The sequence below is a fragment of the Podarcis melisellensis genome (assembly GCF_964234715.1).
Source record: "Podarcis melisellensis genome assembly, chromosome: 11".
Taxonomy (NCBI): Eukaryota; Metazoa; Chordata; class Lepidosauria; order Squamata; family Lacertidae; genus Podarcis; species Podarcis melisellensis.
The window spans coordinates 19,954,452-19,973,582 of NC_138543.1; the positions used below are offsets into that span (position 1 = coordinate 19,954,452).

Genomic DNA, 19,131 nt, shown 5'->3' on the forward strand with positions numbered 1-19,131 from the left:
TTAAAGGCAGCTATATGTATAATCACTGAAGATTTTTGCTGACCCAGTAGTACAAAATGAGGAAGAGGACTGCAAGATAGTTCCAGGAAATCGGACACTGGAGCAGAAGGAAGATACTTTAGCCTATTGTAAACAAAATTGCTCAAGCCACAAACAAGAAGGAGGAAGCTACGCTGATACTGCAGCTGTGCATTTAAATCTGCGAAGGAGCCAGTAATACAAAAACCTTTCTCGGAAAGAGCAACTGCAAACAGAGGTAACTGCTACCAGATGATATCGCATTGCCAAATGCACATTTACAAAAAAGCTAATCTGGAAAAAGTTAGTTGGACTGACACCATTTCAGTTTATTATATTATTTTCATAAACCATTAAATATAAAAATTTGGATAGTTTATTCCGGGCTGGTTTAAAAGGAATTGTGCAGAAGCTTGCATTAATAATGTGCTTTCCTGCCTTCAAAACGAAACCATATCATTCAGGGGGAAACAGAAATGCTTCTTCTTCCAAACCTTTCTACAACAGAAGGATGAAACATTGCTCTGTAAATGTTTTTCCCTCGCTTACAAATTTCACAGAAAATTAGTTACTTGGAAGAAGCATATTAGTCCACAAATTAAACCTGCACTTGTACTAGAATGAAAAGGGTTTTTTTTATATTTAACTCTTCCATGTAAAACTTTTCTCTATTTTTGCAGCAGAGAGGGAAGAATGCAGCATTTAATGTGAATATGCACAGAAAATGTTCTGAGTGTCATGAATGCAATGACAGTAACTGATCATTTACTGAAGTTAGCTGCATTGACCTAAAATCATGTCATTTTTTTTAAAGGTGGACACAGATTTCCGGCACATTTGGCATATTAGAGAGAGATCAAACTTTCAATAAGTTAAAATGCCTGTATCTCATATCAAAGGACCACTGTACATTTTATCTTGAACTGCCATGTCAATAGCATAAGCTTTGCCAGCTCAGAATTTAGGAGAGAAAACCACAAGTTCCCACCTGTTCTTTTCTGCAGAATATGAAGAATCATCCCACCCCCACCCCACAAGCTGGAACTGAAATTTGAATGTTATGCAAACAGATACATACGTAGATTATTTTCTACCAAGTCAGCATTTTTATGTGCATATATATATATGTATATCTTACCTAATTTGATAATTAAACTGCAAAAAGCAACCTATCGCTGCATTCCATTTGGAGTTGCACAGAGCAGAAATTCAAATGATGGTAGAATTACACAATGGTCCACAGATAGTCTCTTGGTAGCGATGCTGCTTGTTTGCTATACACAAATGTAATTGGACACAATGGGCCGCCGATTCTGCCAATTAAAATTGTTAGTGCACCTGAGACATGATTTAATCAGTGATTCTGTAGACTGCATGAGAAAAATATTGTATGGCAAAAAGAAAGTGCACATTTTAGAAGTGTGGATGGCAGTTTTCAAATGTTTGATTTGTTAAAAGAGTTAAATCAGCTAGGCACTGTTCAAAATTTAAGAGCTCTCCTCATAAACACAAAACAGACCATTCTCTTCATGTGAGTGAAGTGCATTGCGACTCAAGCCTACAACACAATCAGAAGTCACATCAGTTGTGCATTCAGTGTGTGCAACATCACACAGCTCTGGCAAAAGCAGGGATCTCCAGGGACTGGAAGATCAGCCAAGCTCAACAAAGAACAACAGGCCACAGTCAGTAAGCTGGTGACACTGGCTTTAGGTCAGGTTCCCCTACAAGTCAATTTGAATATGTTGCTGGTGGTTATAGGCTTCCAGGGTTGGGCTCTAGAGTACTGTGTTAGGAGCCAGGAATTGAGCCAGAGAATGAGCTCTATGGAACCAAGGAGAAATTGTCACAGAGGTGTAGGCCAGAGTTTGGGAGTAAGTAGGAAATGGAACCAAGGATAAGGTCAGAGATGAAAATCTGTGCCAGTAAACAAATAAGTACCAAATAAGCAAGCAAGCACCAAAAAATGAGCACCGAACAAACCAATTACTTGTGACTGGACTAAAGCCAGGAAGACTTTGCTTTTCAGGCAAGGCTGAATTCACAACGGAAACCACTTCCTGCCCAGGGAGAGTCAATGGCCATCTTTTCTCATGTGGCGAAAAGGATGCAGAGCCCTCAGCTATTCCACAGTCCCATCACACAATCATGTATTTCACTTCTGGCACCGTGTGTTGTCTTTGACATGAACTTCCAGATTCCGTGTAGTAATTTAGAAGATATATTTTATTAACAAGCAAACATCCAAGTTGTACAACATCCATCAACTGAAAAGCTGATAGGCTTAGCGGAACAGTAACAAATACCAGTATGGGGAGTGTGCATAAAAGAGGGATGCAGAATAGGAGGAGAAAGGAGGCGGCGTGGAAATGGGGTGGTAGTCTGAGTGCAATGAAAAGTTGAAGGAAAGAGTTGATAGGAAGCAGGGAGTGAAGGGGTTAATGGTGTGTGCGTGCGCAGAATGGGACTGACAATAGGAGAAAGGCCTAGAAACAGGTGATCTGTGTGCAATGGAGAGTTGAGGAAAGTAGGGGCTGTAGAAAATAAAAAAGTGAACATGAAAATGGGGGTGCAAGGTAGGAGGAGGTATGGAAATGGAGTTGAAGATGAAAGCTTCTGAAGAACAAGGGGGATGGTGGCTTCATAACTGGACAGAAGGTGGAAAGGGTGTTTAGCAGTGTCAATGTGGGGGGGAGAGATAGTGGGGCTACAGAATAGAAGAAGTGGCTTTGGATTGGATTGATCTTTATTACGGCCATTGGCCCATCACACGACAGTTTCCCATACCACCATAATGTACTTGAACCTCCAAATTTAAAACCTCCAAAACTTACAAAAAACTGACAAGAACCAAAGCAAAACAAAAACAAAAGACCAACATCATACATTACAAAATTTGTAACATAAACATCGCCCTCTGCTCATAAATTAATAGAAGACATCAATGGTGATAATACCTAATTACATCCTAAAACATAGATCATGGTTTAAAGGGATTATCCGAGCCACACAAGAGTCCGTTTCTCTTCTTTAGGGATAGGACGCTGATCAAGAATCTGGCAACCATGAGTGATCTTAGGGGGTCATCATCATTTAATAGATATCTCAGTTTGGCTTCAGTTGTATCATCGGCAATTCCCTTAAGATATTGAGCAAGAAACTTGCTCCTGGCCGATAAGTGAAAAGCACAATCAAGAATTATGTGATGCAACGATTCCGGTGCCCCACAATTACAATCACATAAGAGCGATATCTGTCCATTGGAGAATCTATTTCTCAGCACGTTTGATGGGAAGGTGTTGAATCTTGCCTTTACAAAGGCATATCTATGAGCCGAAGAAGTTAAGGAATTCAAATAGTTTGGGAGCCTTAAGAGGGGTAATAAACCAAGGTTTAGAGGTGAGCAGGTACCGTTGCCCAAGACCATTTTCTGCTGCAAGTCCATCTCCTCTAGTTTACAGGTTACTGTTCTTTTAGCTGGAACTATGTCCTGCTCTAGTAATTTGGATGGGGAGATTCCCAATGCTGTAATTTTCAGCTGTAATTTTTTTACCCATGGGCTCTGGAAATCATCTCTCCACATACATTGTATCAAGTACAAGTTTGGGAGATTGTGCCATAGAGATAACCAATGACAAAGTATGTGCTTCCACAGAGCGTTTTCCAGGGATACAGTGTTAAGTTCCATGCGTAACGCTGTATTACTTACACAGTTGGGCAGTTTCAATATCCCTCTTAAAAACTGATTTTGAATAACCTCTAGGTGAGATAGATTGACAAAAGTCCCCCAAATTGAGATGGCATAAGCAATTGTCGGAAGAAGAAGTGGCTTCAGAAACTGGGCAGGGAAAGTGAAAAGGGAGTTTAGTAGTACTTGGGGTAGGAAGGCAAAGCTCTAGGGGGTTGATGTGGAAGGAGTATTTGGGGGGTTGGGAAGTTGAGGTGCCCCCCTTAGTGCGTTTTAAAAAGCAAGAAAGTTGAAATTTTACAGATGTGTAGCCCAAAGAGTCCCACGTCACATAGCAAATTGACAACAATGGCTTCTTCTAGTTGCTAGTTCTTAATTTCAACTCGAAAGGCTTGCTATATTCCATCCATTTGACATAAGCGTCAAGATATTCCTTGAGTTTCCTTCTACCTTTGTTTAGGCACGGGGTTATTTTTTTAGTTCATTCTGTCTCGTATGGCAATGTTCTGAGTAGAAATTTGACTCCACAGTAGCCTGATTTGCACAGACACCATCGCAAGACTACCACCATTTAAAACATGAAGTGGGAGCTCTACACACAAAATATGTGCTCCTTTAAAAAAAAAAAAAAAGCTACTAAAGCAGTTACCAAAAAACACAGATATTTGGAAGAATTATCAAATGTCAGATGTCCATATTTCTTTGTAGCCACTTGACCATTTTAGTAACCGATTCTTTTCTTTCTTCATTTCTAGATTTTGCTTTCTGCAGCATCTCTGTAGGGGTTGTCCTTTGTTCTGGTTCAAGGGTATTGTTAAGAAAAACCTGGACCTAAAATAATTAACGTTTATGGTAAATTGGCAGATGTTATTCAAAGTATTGCGTTTTCACTTCCACTCTCTCTTTAATTATTATTTTAAAAAATCCTACATACATTTTTGCCACCTCCAACCCTCATTTACACCACCCTCCTCTGCACAGAAGGATAACATTGGGGGGAAACACAGAAGAACAAAGAAAGTGAATTCACAGGACTCTTGTCCATTCTGGCTTTGGGGCAATTGAAGAGAAGATTCCAGTCCCTGCTGATATGGATCAGAGATGGGCAAAGGCTTCTAAGCAGCGGAACTACCTAAGAAACTCAGCTGCATTATTCTTTCTATTCCACATGGTTTTTAAATAAGATTTTTTTTTTTTTAAGGGCTTAAATCCTTCATTTTCAGAGCGACTGTTCTACGTTGTGTCTGCTCTACTTACCACTTGAACCTCGAAGTCTGTACTGATAGAATTCATGAAAGCATATAATGGTTCAAAGGAACACCTATAAAAGAAAGCGTGTTTATAAAGAGAAAACATTTTGATAAAAATGTTGTGCGTGCGCCACTTGTCTGTTTTCACTCAAGCATATTTTGCAAAAGTTTGACAGAACATTCATATGTATTAACCAGAGTAAACAATTCACCTTGTTAAGGGAATGAATGTTCTATGATTTAACACCACGGATGTAGCCAAGGGGGGCAGGAGGCAGGTGCCCCCCTAAATCAAGTAAATAAAAATATTTAACTAACTGAGGTTCTGCCCATGTTTAACACCCTTATTATGTTTTCCGTATACTATTTTCTGTATGATTTTTGAGTATTTCATCTCTGGATTATATTGGTAGCAGGGATGCATGTATCCTGCCCACTCCCCCCCCCCAAAGAGAATGCAGGCATCAGTGGGGGAAATGGTTTGTCACCCCCTGCTCAAGGTAATGGATTGGATCCAGAGATTCCCATGAGCTGAATTTCATTCATGAAATGCCTCTGTGAGCAGAAAGGAGGCAGATAAATATCCCGCCCACAACCTTCCATGCATCCCCAGGTGCCCCACAAAAACCTAATCTGCAGAGTTAGAAAACTCTGAAGCAGTATGGGAAATACTTTGGAATATCCCATGGCAAAGTGGAATTGGGGGGGGTGGCTTCCCGCCCTGTTTTCCATGATTAGGAACTTCCATTCCTTCCACAAATGGATTTGAGATAATATGTTGGTTCCAAGCCAATGAGTTTTGGATACTTTTCATTTATATATTCAAGTATATAACCTTAAATATCTGTTCATTTTATAATGCTGTGGCGTTTATTCTCTTTTCCAGTAAATTAATGTGCTTAATAGATTCTCAAGAACACCACCATTGTCTGGGGGGAGGGGTTTGGGGGGGAGGAATTTTATCCCTTATTCTGTTGATAGCCAAGTAAAACAAAACATTTGCAAAGTAATTAACACTTCAACCCTACTGGACCCAGCAGATTAACATTAGAAAATCAAGTTAAAGGGAAAATACGTAAAGCAGTCGCTTGCCATACCTATTATATAAACGCGACCAATTTTCTGTTATGAATTTCCATGCTATCCAGTGGCCAGCCTCATTTTCTGCCACATGTCTAATTACTTCTGATACAAGATCTGGTGAAATTACAGAATCGTTCAGGATATACTGCAAGTATCTAAAGAGAAGTTTATTCAAAATAAATATAAAAATTATAATAAAGAAAACAATTTCCAAAACACTTCTAAGATGAGCACCAGACTTCCATCTTCATATATTTTACATTGTGGAGGGGAGACAAATAGGGCTGCATGTGAAGAACCTGCATGTGAATGCAAAATCTGACCAACCTGGTAGCTTTCTGTAAGCCTGTGATGGCCTGGGAATCAGACTCGGATGTTGAACCTGAGGGATCCCAGCCTACACAGGATTCCCCGCCTTCAGAACCAGCTGAGCCGGGGCTGGGGCATGAGCCTGAAGGGTCCTCACCTGTGCTGGATCCTCAGGTGCAGGCATCAGCTGAGTCTGCTCTGGCTCCTGAGGGGATGGAGGACCCATTGCCTGCATGCAGGTGCTCCACTCTCAGCCCTGTCAGAGGAAGCTGAGGTTGCCTCTGGGTCCAGTCACCCTCCAGCCTCTCCTGAGCTGCAGAGGCTCAGGGAAGAGGGGTAGAGGGAACGAAGTTCCCGCAGGAAAAGTGCTTGCCTCCAGGCCACGAGAGGCGAGTCACCAGAGGATCGGGGCCGCCCTATGCCTTGGGGCAGATAAAAGCCGGCCAGCCCCAGTCCCAAGTTGCGGGAGCAACATTGTTGGTTGCCAGTTCCTGCCTGAACCCTGTCCTGCTTTCCTGCCTGAGCTCCTGAGCTGCCTCGGCTCCCTGCTTGCAAGCCTGTTCCTGACTTCACCCGGCTCCCTGCCCTGCACAATTCAAAGTGTTGGTGCTGACCTTTAAAGCCCCAAACAGCCTCGGTCCTGTATACCTGAAGGAGCGTCTCCACCTCCTATCATTCAGCCCAGACACTGAGATCCAGCGCCGAGGGCCTTCTGGCAGTTTCCTCATTGTGAGAAGTGAGGTTACAGGGAACGGAGGGCCTTCTCCCTAGTGGCGCCCACCCTGTGGAACACCCTCCCTTCAGATGTGAAGGAAATAAGCAGCTATCCTATCTTTAAAAGACATCTGAAGGCAGCCCTGTTCAGGAAAGTTTTTAATATTTAACGCTGTACTGTTTTTAACATTTGATTGGGAGCAGCCCAGAGTGGCTGGGGAAACTCAGCCAGATGGGCGGGGTATAAATAAATTATTATTATTATTATTATTATTATTATTATTATTATTATTATTATTATTGTTATTATTATTCAGCTACTACGTTGCACCTTTGACCACAAACCGGACTTGGACCTCGCCTCTTGAGTAACCCACGGGACCAGCACAAAGCCACTGGAATGCGTATTATTTGTCTTAGTGGAAGCCCCTGCTGAAGCCTGACCTATCCAGAGAATCTTAAAAATGTCTTTTTTTAAGCAAGATGGAAACTTGCTCTAAATTTTTGTCTAATGACCACAGAGGTGCAGCTGTGGACAATTTCTCCTAAAGTCGCAGGCACCAGAGACCACTATGTTAATTAAAGATGGACTTTCTTAACTACACCACTCAGGCCCCTAGTTAACAGACAAACCACCAGTTCTGTTCTCTTCTCCCCCCCCCCCCCAAGTGCTGAGAGTAATTCAACTTCCATCCAAGAATGTCCCGTTCAAGAAAAAAATCCTTTGTGTGCATGTGTGATATCCCACCAATCTGATAATCGAGGAGCAAGTTCTGAAGTGTTGCGGAGGAAGGGGAAATTTCTGAGCGCACATTAGTTAACTTTATCCTGAGAAGAAGACTGCCTTCCTAACAAACTCTGCAAGATTGTGTGCTAGACTTGGACAGCAAGGGTTTGTGTTGGTTGTGTTGCTAGGCGTTTCACCCACATCAAGAGAGGGGAGCAACAGCTGTGAAGAGGTCATGGAATGGGTTGTGTAAAACAAAACAAAAAAGAGTAATGCTTTTCACACCATTTCTGTTGTTTGTCCTCAGTGCACCATTCAGTTACTAAGCATAAATTCACGATAACTGAACAGATAACCCAGCAAAAAACATAGTAGCAGTAGTAGTATTCTAAGGGATCACAAAATTCAGTAGTGAATTTCCCCTGTCCAGAGAAAAACTTGAATGAATAAGATGTATAATGTTACTAATTTTCAAACAAATCTGGAGTGGAGTCCCTAAGACATTTGAATGGTACCTTGTACGCCTCTTTCCAGCAACTCCTGGAGCCAAGCTGGTGCCAAATGTATTGCTCTGCTTTCCTTTGGACCACATCAGTGAAGCTGAGAATGGGGTCTTGTCACCTGGGCAGACCAGGACCTCCATATGGGCTTAAGCCCTAGAGAGGTCACTTCAGTGCTGTTAAAACAGCGGTTTGGCTTCACCGCCCCCCCCCCCCACACACCCAGGCATACTCCATTGTCTTTTGAGACGGATGCCAACAACAAATTTGGCAAACATTTTTTAAATGGACTGAAACAGTAAGTTAATTACGGTCACCTTTGAAGTAACCATGGCTCACGGGTACAGCTCATGGCGTAGAGTAGGTGATAATTTCCTTGACTATCATTCCGCTTGTACATTTGCCATTCAAAGTCCCATTCTTTGTCACTACCCAGCTGAATACCAAAGCAATGAATGGCACTGCTAATAGAAACGGGAACCCTGCAAGAGAGAATGTCACTTAGAACGGGCACCATGCAGTCCTTTGTTTCACAATTTAAAATAACCTATTGACATAATGAAATCTGTCACTATGGCTGATGGAATTTCACATCATACATTGTGGTTGAAAAGGAATTTAGAGTTCTCCATTTCAAAAAATGAGAATTTGCTAATTGGAAGATTCACATTTGGGAATGCTATACTCTTTTCTGATAAAATGGAGTATTCCTATAAAAACATGACCTAGGTACAAAGAGGACAGCATCATGAGAATAATTAAGCCAAGTTTGAAATTTTGTGTTTTCAAATATTTAACTTGAGAATTCTGAAAATCTTTCAAATCTTCAACTAAGAAACTTCTGTGAATATTTCAGAAATATGTTTACGATCTCTCCTTTTTATTGAAAAGCTTTTGTTTTTATTGAAAAGCCTTTAGTATTTGTACTGTTTGTTAATTACGATAGAAAGCAGTCAATGGAGAAAACGATGAACATTACTTGGACTATTACAATTTCACTTATTTGTGCAGCAATATGCTGTTCAAAGAACAACTGAACTTCTTTAACTATAACTATTACTTTACTAATATGAACTGATATGTTACTGTATTGCCATGTGTGAAGCTAACTTCCACCCCTCGTTCACACTCTAATTGTGGCCCCTTCCAAATGAATCAACACCTAACGCAAAGGCCTGGAAACGATGCCTTATGAGGAACGGCTAAGGGAGCTGAGCATGTTTAGCCTGGAGAAGAGGAGGTTGAGGGGTGATATGATAGCCATGTTCAAATATATAAAAGGATGTCACATAGAGGAGGGAGAAAGGTTGTTTTCTGCTGCTCCAGAGAAGCGGACACGGAGCAATGGATCCAAACTACAAGAAAGAAGATTCCACCTAAACATTAGGAAGAACTTCCTGACAGTAAGAGCTGTTCGACAGTGGAATTTGCTGCCAAGGAGTGTGGTGGAGTCTCCTTCTTTGGAGGTCTTTAAGCAGAGGCTTGACAACCATATGTCAGGAGTGCTCTGATGGTGCTTGGCAGGGGGTTGGACTCGATGGCCCTTGTGGTCTCTTCCAACTCTATGATTCTATGATTCTATGAAAAACCTACTCAGCCATTCTGTGTACTGAATAACCGTTGTTTTTTTTAATGAAGGGTTTTGTGAAAATTTCACTTGCTCCAATACACGACAGCCTGGATAGATCAGTTGGTTACAGCATGGTGCTGATGATAATGCCAAGGTTGCAGGTTCAATCCCCGTATGGGACAGCTGCATATTCCTGCATTGCAGGGGTGTTAGGGGTCCCTTCCAATTCTAAGATTCTTTATAACCAAATATGTATCTGACCTGTCAGAAGGGGAAGAAAATCCTTTTTACTGAACCCCAGCAGGAATCATCCGTAACCAGCTAGTATTTTCTCAGTTGTAAATTTGCAGACAGATATTATGCACCATACTCACTCAAAATCGGGGTCGTTCATCCACTTGGTGAAGATTTCGGAAGCTAGGTCTAAACAGTCACGGACCCCCAACCAACATGCAGTTTTCATAATGGTTCCTATGCCCCTTTTTGGAAGAAAGAACAAAATGTAAATGAATAAATAAAAGGAGACAGACAGAAAAACATATTACCGTATTTTTCGCTCTATAGGATGCACCTTTTCCCCTCCAAAAATTAAGGGGAAATGTGTGTGCATCCTATGGAGTGAATGCAGGCTCCTTGGCTTCAGCGATAGCAACGCGAAGCCTCCAGAACGCATCGGGAACTTGCGCTGCGCTCCGGAGGCTTCAGGTTCCTTTTGCTGAAGCCGGAGGGCAAGACTCTCCTGGCTTCAGCAGAGAGAGCTGTGCAGCACCCCTTCAGTGAAGCGGGAGGAGAAATGGAAGGGGCTCTGTTTCTCCTGCTGCTTCGTTGAAGGGGTGCTGAGCAGAGAGGGGGAGATATTTTTTTTTCTTGTTCTCCCCCTCTAAAACAAGGTGCCTCCTATGGTCGGGTGCGTCCTATACAGCGAAAAATACAGTAAATGTGTTGCATTCCCCTCCCCCCAAAAAGGGGGGAGAGTTGATGTGAACTAATGCACCATCACTGGAGTCACCTGGAACTGCATCCTCTGCAGGCACCTTTGGGCACCTGAGTTTTTATGTGAGTTTATTTACAGGGAATGGCCACAGCCCATTGCTAGAGCATCTGCTTTGAATTCAAGTACCAGTTTGCCAGCATCTCCAGGTAAGGCTAGGAAAGGCTACCTGTCTGAAACCCTGGAGAGTTGCTGCCAGTTACGTGTATACAGTACATAGAGCTAGATAAACCAATAAGGCCTTTCTATGTTCCTATTGTCCAGTTTATCTGCTCTCATCGGGACTGCACAATCTGATTTCAGAAGTAGGGTGGGATTGATGAGCGAATAGTTCTGTTTCTGTGCATGGGGTTCGGCCAGGTGGCTGTTTAATTTCTTCCAAATTTGCAATACTATCCCGTGGTTGAATAGATTCCCAGTCTATGTTCATATGCTTGGATGACAGGGCGACTCAAACAACTAGCACTAAATTTACAAGACCGGGGACAGGATAGGGTGGAGGTGGGAAATCACAGAAGGATTTGTGGCTGTAACTAGCAGGAATTTTTTTAAGGAAAGGTCAGTCATGAAGTAGTCCTAACACGGTGCAGCTGATAGACATAAACTGATGGCTTGCCTTTATGTTGCACATTCCATGATAAGGATGCTGGTTTATTAAAAAAATTAAGGACTTACACAGTATAAAATTCATCTTCCAGTACTTCAAAGCTCTGACGAAGGAGATTTGTATAATGATGACATATTGGTGAAATCCTTGTTAAGAAATATTTCTTTGGAGAAAAGAGAAAGATGTAACATATAGATGAACTCTACTTTTATTACGTTTCTTCTAATACAAACAGCACAATATTTTCATATCTACTCAGAAGTCCCACTGAAATAAATTTTCTTTTTGTCCCAGGTAAGGATGTGTAGATAACCTAGGTTAAGGTACTGTGGTTTTCATTTTAGCATTCTCCTTTTCCTCCTCCAATATTTATTTTATTATTATTTCCTTTGTCTACATTTGATAGAAAACCTGTTTGGACAAGGATATTTCCCCCATGTGTTCTGTACAATATTTAGTGTTTTAGACACTGAATGGCAATAACAACAATTATAGCAGAGATTATTATATCTAATTTATATTAAAATATGGCCCTGCAATGTCAAAAAAAATATTTCACTGACGAAATAACAGAACATATTGTTGCTGCTTGTGTGAATGTTTTTTTCTACTAAGAATGAGGATGGAAATAACACATAATTCCTAAGTGGACAGCAAGACATAGAGCTAACTCTTTGGATGTTACATTAATGGCCACTTTTCTGCATGCATTGAAATGGGGAAATGTCACACCAGCAAGTATCTGTACTCATTGTAAAATAAGCACCCTAAATTTCAGAATTTAGATACCTTTAAAACTGGGTATAATTCATAATCGCTCTGAATGAGCCTCCAACTCTCAACTTCTAGATGATGCAGTACCGATTCCCACACTAAGGTATCATCTTCCTTTTCAAGGTACTTAGTTAAATATAGTGGAGTATCATACTCAGTATAACCAGACCTATATTAAAAGAAATCATATTTAAGCAATGCCTCCAAGCAGCTATGTACATATGTGTATGGGTGTTTTCATTATTAGACAATGATTACAAGCAAATAAATGGTCTGCTCTTGAAATACTTTAAAGAGAGCTCACAAAAGAATATTCTGCTAGGGCAGGGGTCAGTAACCTTTTTCAGCCGTGGGCCGGTCCAACGTCCCTCAGACCATGTGCTGAGCCAGACTATATGGGGGGGGGATGAACGAATTCCTATGCCCCACAAATAACCCAGAGATACATTTTAAATAAAAGCACACATTCTACTCATGTAAAAACAAGCTGATTCCTGGACCATCTGTGGGCCGGATTGAGAAGGCGATTGGGCCACATCCAGCCCGTGGGCCTTAGGTTGCCTACCCCTGTGCTAGGGGAATGCTGGGTTGTTTACAAACTGAAGTGTCTCCATTTAGAAATGATATGCAAAGAGTCCTTTATATGAAAGCAGATTCTAATGGAATCCACGGAACTTGCTTCCATGCAAAGTTCATGATCCGGCGAATGTGAAGCCGTGATTCAAAGTGGGGCCATTTGCACATGTGTAGCTTCACAGTTGTCAGTTATAGGAAGTGAAAGTTTAAAAAGCTTCGATGGGCATCCAGAGCTGAGAAAATCCCCAGGCACTGAGGTCTATGGGTGGTTTCCAGGGAATGAGTGCTCACACCTCCCTTTGTGGGTGCCCTTTGCGGGACCGCACACAGCACCCCCCCCCCGGGCCAGCTGGTTGGGCTGGACCGCCTCCCTGTGCTAGTCACTGGGAGTTCCCGCCAAACCCCACTTAACCTATGATATGGATGCAATGCTGCTGCAAAGTGCTAGCTTGAAAAGTAAACATGATGGGAATGTTGGGACTGCCCGTGGGAAACAGAGGGACAGTCAATTCACAGTGCGAAGCACCGGAATTAGCTCAGAGTGTAATATGAGCTCTTCCGTTTGTTCCTGTCCGGGATGTACAGGAAGTGTTTGTCACTACACTGCTGGAGTTTGAAGAGAGCAGTCATGTTTTTTGTAACGCTGCAAAGACAGAAATAAAGGCATGTAAATACGTTTCTGTCTATCTCTTTCCCCTGCCAGGGGGCAGGAAAGAGAGTGTGTGTTCTTCTCACGTTTGAGAAGAATCGCCGATCGAGACCTTGCCTGCGCTTGCTGGGGAATGCAGCCAGGGAGGTCAACAGGGAATCAAGCCGGGTGCCTGGGATTGTTGCCATTTTCTCCTGATATGGGCTTGAATTCCCAACATCAGCATCGTGTGGAGGCGGGGCCAGTTGCATAAATAGGAGGCGGAGCCAGCAGCAACCATGCAGTCGGCTCTGGAGCTTCACTCAGCCACCCTTCCCTTTGCTTAATGCTTGTTTGCTGGTTAACCATTTTCCTTCCTGTTCAGCGGGTGCTGCTACGGTCTTTTGATGGTTGCTGTTGAAGAGCCGGGAAGGAATTTCCCTGCATTGGCAGGTTTTGCCTTCCCCGTAGCAACTGTCACAACTTTGGCGGTTTGAGGCCTTGAGCGGAATCCTTTGGTCTATCTTCCCTAGATGGGGGGGAGTGGTGACTCACACACTCCCACGACCAAGATTCCAGGGTCCCCTCTTAAAGGGGTTTATGAAAAGAGTCACTGGCCACACATTGAAAGGTTATCAGTGAACTCCCCTGCGCTGAGCGGATATGGGGTGGGCTGCCTGCGTACACAAGCATCTTGCAGTGCACCCTTCCATATCCCATTCACCCTGAGGAGCCCCCGTTTCCCCGGCTGGGGGGCTGGGAGGGATACATGCCCAATGCCTAAGCTGAGGTCTTCCTGCATCTGAAAGGTTTAATAAAGTTGTGGCCAATTTTTAATTCCCTAACACCTTGTCACAAGTTGTTATTCCTTCTGGTGGTCTCTCGGAGTCAGGGGGTCGCCGCCTGGGCACGCAATGTTATTTAAGCTTGAATCCAAGTGAAATCAATCAGATTCAAGCACAATCTTAAATTTCTAAGGAACTTTAGTGACAGCAATGCAATGGGAGAAACTTCGTGCAGAAGGCAGCTTCCCACATGAAGGGTCTACACTGACATACCTGAAATCACACAACAGCAAGGGAAGCTTCATAACCCAAATCACTTCCTACACGGTGCTGCACCCCACACAGTGTAACTAATGTGGCAATCTGGCATTATGACCCCAGCTTTAATGGTTTACGTGTCAGGACTCAAATGGAGGGAAGTCCCAGCAGAATTAGGTGCAGCAGACAGCAGTGTATTATATACTCACAGTTCAAATATTATTGAATGGTGATATTCCAGGCAGGCAATTTATAGGAGGAGGAAGTGGAGCTGGAAGCAGAGTCAGGAAGCAGGTTGAGGCTGGAGAAGGGAGGCCAGGTGGACTGGACTCAGAACTGGAGCAAAGAGAGGGCAGGAGCAAGACACAGGCTAGAGGCAGACCAGGAAGCACATGTTTGGAGTGCAGGATCAAAGTTGTCTATGAGAACTCGCTATGTGATCGGCTGCTGGCTGCACAGGCAAAAGCCTCTATGAGTAAGGTTCTAATTCTAAGCACACCAAGGAGTCTGCTGCGTCGAACTTGCTTCTGAGTAAGCAGCTTAAAAGTGTGCTGCAAATTATGCATTTGGGGGACAAATAGGGCAGGCCTTCATTATGGTCAGTGTACACCTTAGCTGATTAAACCGAACAGTGAAGGAAAAACTGTAACAGGCTAAGGAAGCCAAGCTATTAGCCTGAGTCCTAGCAAGTCCAGATTTCAGATTTATGGAGAAAGATCCTGAGTTATAAATAAATCCCAAACATTTCTTTTATTTTCAGTCAAACCTCTGCTTCTAGAAGAAATACCATATTTTTTGCTCTATAAGACTCACTTTTTCCCTTCTAAAAAATAAGAGGAAATGTGTGTGCGTCTTATGGAGCGAATGCAGGCTGCGCAGCTATCCCAGAAGCCAGAACAGCAAGAGGGACTGCTGCTTTCACTGCGCAGCGATCCCTCTTGCTGTTCTGACTTCTGAGATTCAGAATATTTTTTTTCTTGTTTTCCTTCTCCAAAAACTAGGTGCGTCTTGTGGTCTAGTGCGTCTTATAGAGCGAAAAATACAGTATTTTTCAGTCAAAAATTTGAACTAATTCTTCCTCTACTCTACTGTAATGCTGCATCAATATTGCCAGAATCCATAGGCATGTGTATTGTAGAACAGGGGTAGGGAAGCTCAGTCGGTAGAGCATGAGACTCAGGGTCGCGGGTTTGAGCCCCGCGTTGGGTGGATGATTCCTGCATTTGCAGGGAGTTGAACTAGATGAACCTCATGGTTCCTTCCAACTCTACAAGTCTATGATTCTAAATCTGTGAGAACCTCTAGCCTATGGGACAAACTTGGTCTGCAAGGTCATTGCTCCCTAACCACCTGACATCAGGTGTGGGGCAGGCAGATACACAGCTGATCCCTGCAGAAAGCTGATGCACAGAGGGTTCAATCCTGCTTGGTTCTCACACACCAAAACCCTGCAGAAAGCAGGACTGACACCCACCGGCTGCCGTCAGCGAATGGGCAGGGAACTCTATCCTGTTTTGTCACTATCTCCCCCTAGCCCTACAGGCCAACTTTGAGAGAGAGGTGGGACCACCGCTTGTCAATCGCCAGGCGTCATTATGATCTCAGATGATTGACAGTTGGGTGATCCCACTCACCTGTCAGAATTGGCCCACAGGATGGTGGTGGGGCAAGAGAAATATCTGGCCCACCAGGTCAAAATGTGTCATGCCTCACGCCCAATACATGCAGACAACAGTTGCTGCATAGAGGTAAAGAAAGAGATCTTTATTCCAGCACATAATGGTACAGGCTTGGCAGTGGACACAAGATGTTCAGGACTGCACAGAAGCAACCAAGATGTACCAACAGTCTCCATGCACTGCCTGTCAAGTTTTTAAAGACAAGGCATGACATGCTCAGTTGCAAAATTCGGCTTTGTGACTGATGGGATTGCAAACAAGCACTCCTCTGGAATGGCTAGTCTGCCTAGTTTCAGGCTATAATAGTGCACTGGTCCACCCCAGATGCCGGTGTGGGGTTGCTACGCTGCTGTTCCCCCTTGGTGATCCATGGCCCTCCCCAGTCTCCTCTGAAACTCTCTGTTCCACTGGGAGGTTGGGGTGGGGAGAAGCCAGCATTCCTGCTCCCCTTTCCCAAGTGGCTGAAGTTAAGGAACACCAGAAAGACACCCTGCTCCTGTATCAGGGCCTGTCGACCGAATCCCAACGGAGCTACAGGGCTCATGGAACCAAAAGGTTTTTCACTCCTGTTCCAGCAGCTAATCTGCTTGTGCATTTACACTGGTTGAGGAAGTAAGCCAGTGATGGCCAAACTTGGCCCTCCAGCTTTTTTGGGACTACAACTCCCATCATCCCCAGCAAACAGGACCAGTGGTCAGGGATGATGGGAACTGTAGTCCCAAAACAGCTGGAGGGCCAAGTTTGGCCATCACTGGAGTAAGCCAAGGGGAAAGGAAGGTGGGGGAGCTCTTTCATTGAATTTGCAGCTGTGATCATCGTAGCTGGTGAGGCTATTCTAAGGAACTGGGGAAACTGCAGCAGCCTAACATAGGACTACATTATCCATGTCCACTTTCCCCTTAACTCTTTTGTGCTAAGCACCCTGCACTCTCAAAGCAAAAGGTGGTGCAAAAGAAGTTTGTGTGTGTGTGTGTGTGTGTGAAGAAGCAGAGAGAAGTGGGAAAAGTATGGAGTTCATTTACAAATATAACAAAAACCTGTCTTCGGGAGGTATGCTTACCATCGCAGCTCAAAGGCATCTCCGAACAGTTGGAATCTGCTTATAGAAGGAATGGCCTGCAAAATTGCATCCATTAAATGAATGTGTTCAAAAGGTCCAAACAGTTCATTAAATACATCTACTGCATTTCAAGATATTCACAAGAATCTGTAGCACCCAAATGGTTCTCAATTATTCCAAAATGAATGTAATGTGAGATGTTGCACATTTGGAACTGGGACATTGATTTCATTTACTTAACAAAGTTTACATAGCACTCAAGCAAAGGAATTACATTTTTAAAATGTAAAATTTTCATAACAAAATATGATTAAAATAAAATCTTAAAGTAGGCATAAAATATAACAAAATATCTTTAAAAATCTGAAGTTTTATAACAGATATACTAAATAAAATTAAGAGTTTGGGTAGACTTGACTAAACAAAAAAAAATTGGGGGTAGCAAAAACAGTACAGCAAAGGTGTCTGCCTAATATTAACAGGCAGGACAATCAGCCAATCCCTAGCTGGATAAGCAAACTTCAATTAGCATACATACACAAATAATGTAGAGAAGGTACATCATATCTGTATAGTTGATCATAAATGAAGAATATATTGTTACTTTTATTTAATTACAAAACCAGCCAGACATGTTTTTGTATCATGTCTAAATTAACACAGCTACTGGAATATAATTAAAGGCATTGGTAATATATATATATATATAGTACAAATATTTGGTGGTAGCATTTAGAAGGTGAATCACCAGTGGTAAAAGAAAAAGGTGATTCTCCACATATAAAAAGAAGCTGAACTCCCCACACAAAAAAGGAGGTTGTCTTGACATAGAAGGTCACATGACTGTATAATAATCATTACCTTACCTTTGGGTTTCTTTCAAGCACTTTGGCCAGTCTTCTCCAAGACTTCTGGTCATAATTAACTCTATAGTAGCCAGTCCAATTCACATTTAAAATAATCCAATCATGTTCTGAATCTGATATCTTCATTTCTGGAAATATTTCTGCAAGTGGCATGAAGGAAACAAAGTTGGCATGAATTTAGTGGTCTTTGTAGGCATGTGAAGACTGTGGGCTCATTTCTAAGGTAAGATAAAACATATGAAAATACACAAATGTGCTTCCTACAATGCACAAAAAAGCAAAAAACAAACAAACCCAAAAACTTGGGAACCAGGCAAAGGACCTTCTCGGTAGTGTCTCCCGCCCTGTGGAACATCCTCCCACCAGATGTCAATGAAATAAACAACTATTGGACTTTTAGAAGACATCTGAAGGCAGCCCTGTATAGGGAAGTTTTTAATGCTTGATGCCTTACTGTGTTTTAATTTGTTGGAAGCCGCCCAGAATGGCTGGGGCAACCGAGTCAGCTGGGCAGCATATAAATAATGTGTTGTTGTTGCTGTTGTTGTTGTTGTTAACGATCCCCACCAAACATCAATACAAGATGAAGTACAGTACACTGCAGGACTATGCCTGGATCTTAAAGTTCCTGAAATATAGCTAGTATATCCCAAAAGAGATGGGAGTATGATTATTAAAACCAGTGCTTCCTCACTACATCACAAAGCCCCCCCCCCCCCGCCCAGCTGCTGCAGAAACCTGTGTCTCTTTTCCTAACCATGTTGAGGCTCCAATGTCAGCAGAAGCAAAATGGGAATGTGCTGGGGAGTGCTTGAATGTGAAGGATCTAAAGTGTTCCTATTCCACCAGCATTAGGGGTGAGAAAATATGCCAGCCCCTGAAACAGACTGGCAAGGGAAGGGGAAAACACTCTCCTCTTTTCCTACTGCCACAAACCCAGCAGAGCTCTAGATTTGGCATTTTGTTCCCCTTCTCCCTGCTATTTGAATTGATCTTAATATGCTTTTAGCCTGTTTTCAAGATTGCATTTTGCAAATACTGTAGAGGC

The 19,131-nt window shown here is 42.7% G+C and overlaps 1 protein-coding gene and 1 long non-coding RNA gene across 2 annotated transcripts in view; both read right to left on the minus strand.

The window, feature by feature from the left end:
- Window positions 1-3,892: 3,892 nt before the first annotated feature.
- Window positions 3,893-19,131, minus strand: part of LVRN (laeverin) — a 35,779-nt gene continuing 20,540 nt past the window's right edge. The window contains exons 12-20 of the mRNA XM_081930454.1: window positions 18,084-18,223; window positions 17,218-17,273; window positions 12,247-12,400; window positions 11,526-11,620; window positions 10,234-10,338; window positions 8,607-8,771; window positions 6,054-6,194; window positions 4,964-5,027; window positions 3,893-4,537 (exon numbers count right to left, since the gene is read on the minus strand). Of these exons, the coding sequence (XP_081786580.1) occupies window positions 4,391-4,537; window positions 4,964-5,027; window positions 6,054-6,194; window positions 8,607-8,771; window positions 10,234-10,338; window positions 11,526-11,620; window positions 12,247-12,400; window positions 17,218-17,273; window positions 18,084-18,223 (1,067 nt within the window). The 3' untranslated portion in view covers window positions 3,893-4,390. The remainder of the gene's footprint in view (window positions 4,538-4,963; window positions 5,028-6,053; window positions 6,195-8,606; window positions 8,772-10,233; window positions 10,339-11,525; window positions 11,621-12,246; window positions 12,401-17,217; window positions 17,274-18,083; window positions 18,224-19,131) is intronic.
- LOC309380777 lies at window positions 14,850-17,208 on the minus strand. The gene is made up of 2 exons (XR_014173134.1): window positions 15,829-17,208; window positions 14,850-14,929 (listed from the first exon to the last, which is right to left on the minus strand). It is a non-coding gene; the product is annotated as an uncharacterized lncRNA (long non-coding RNA).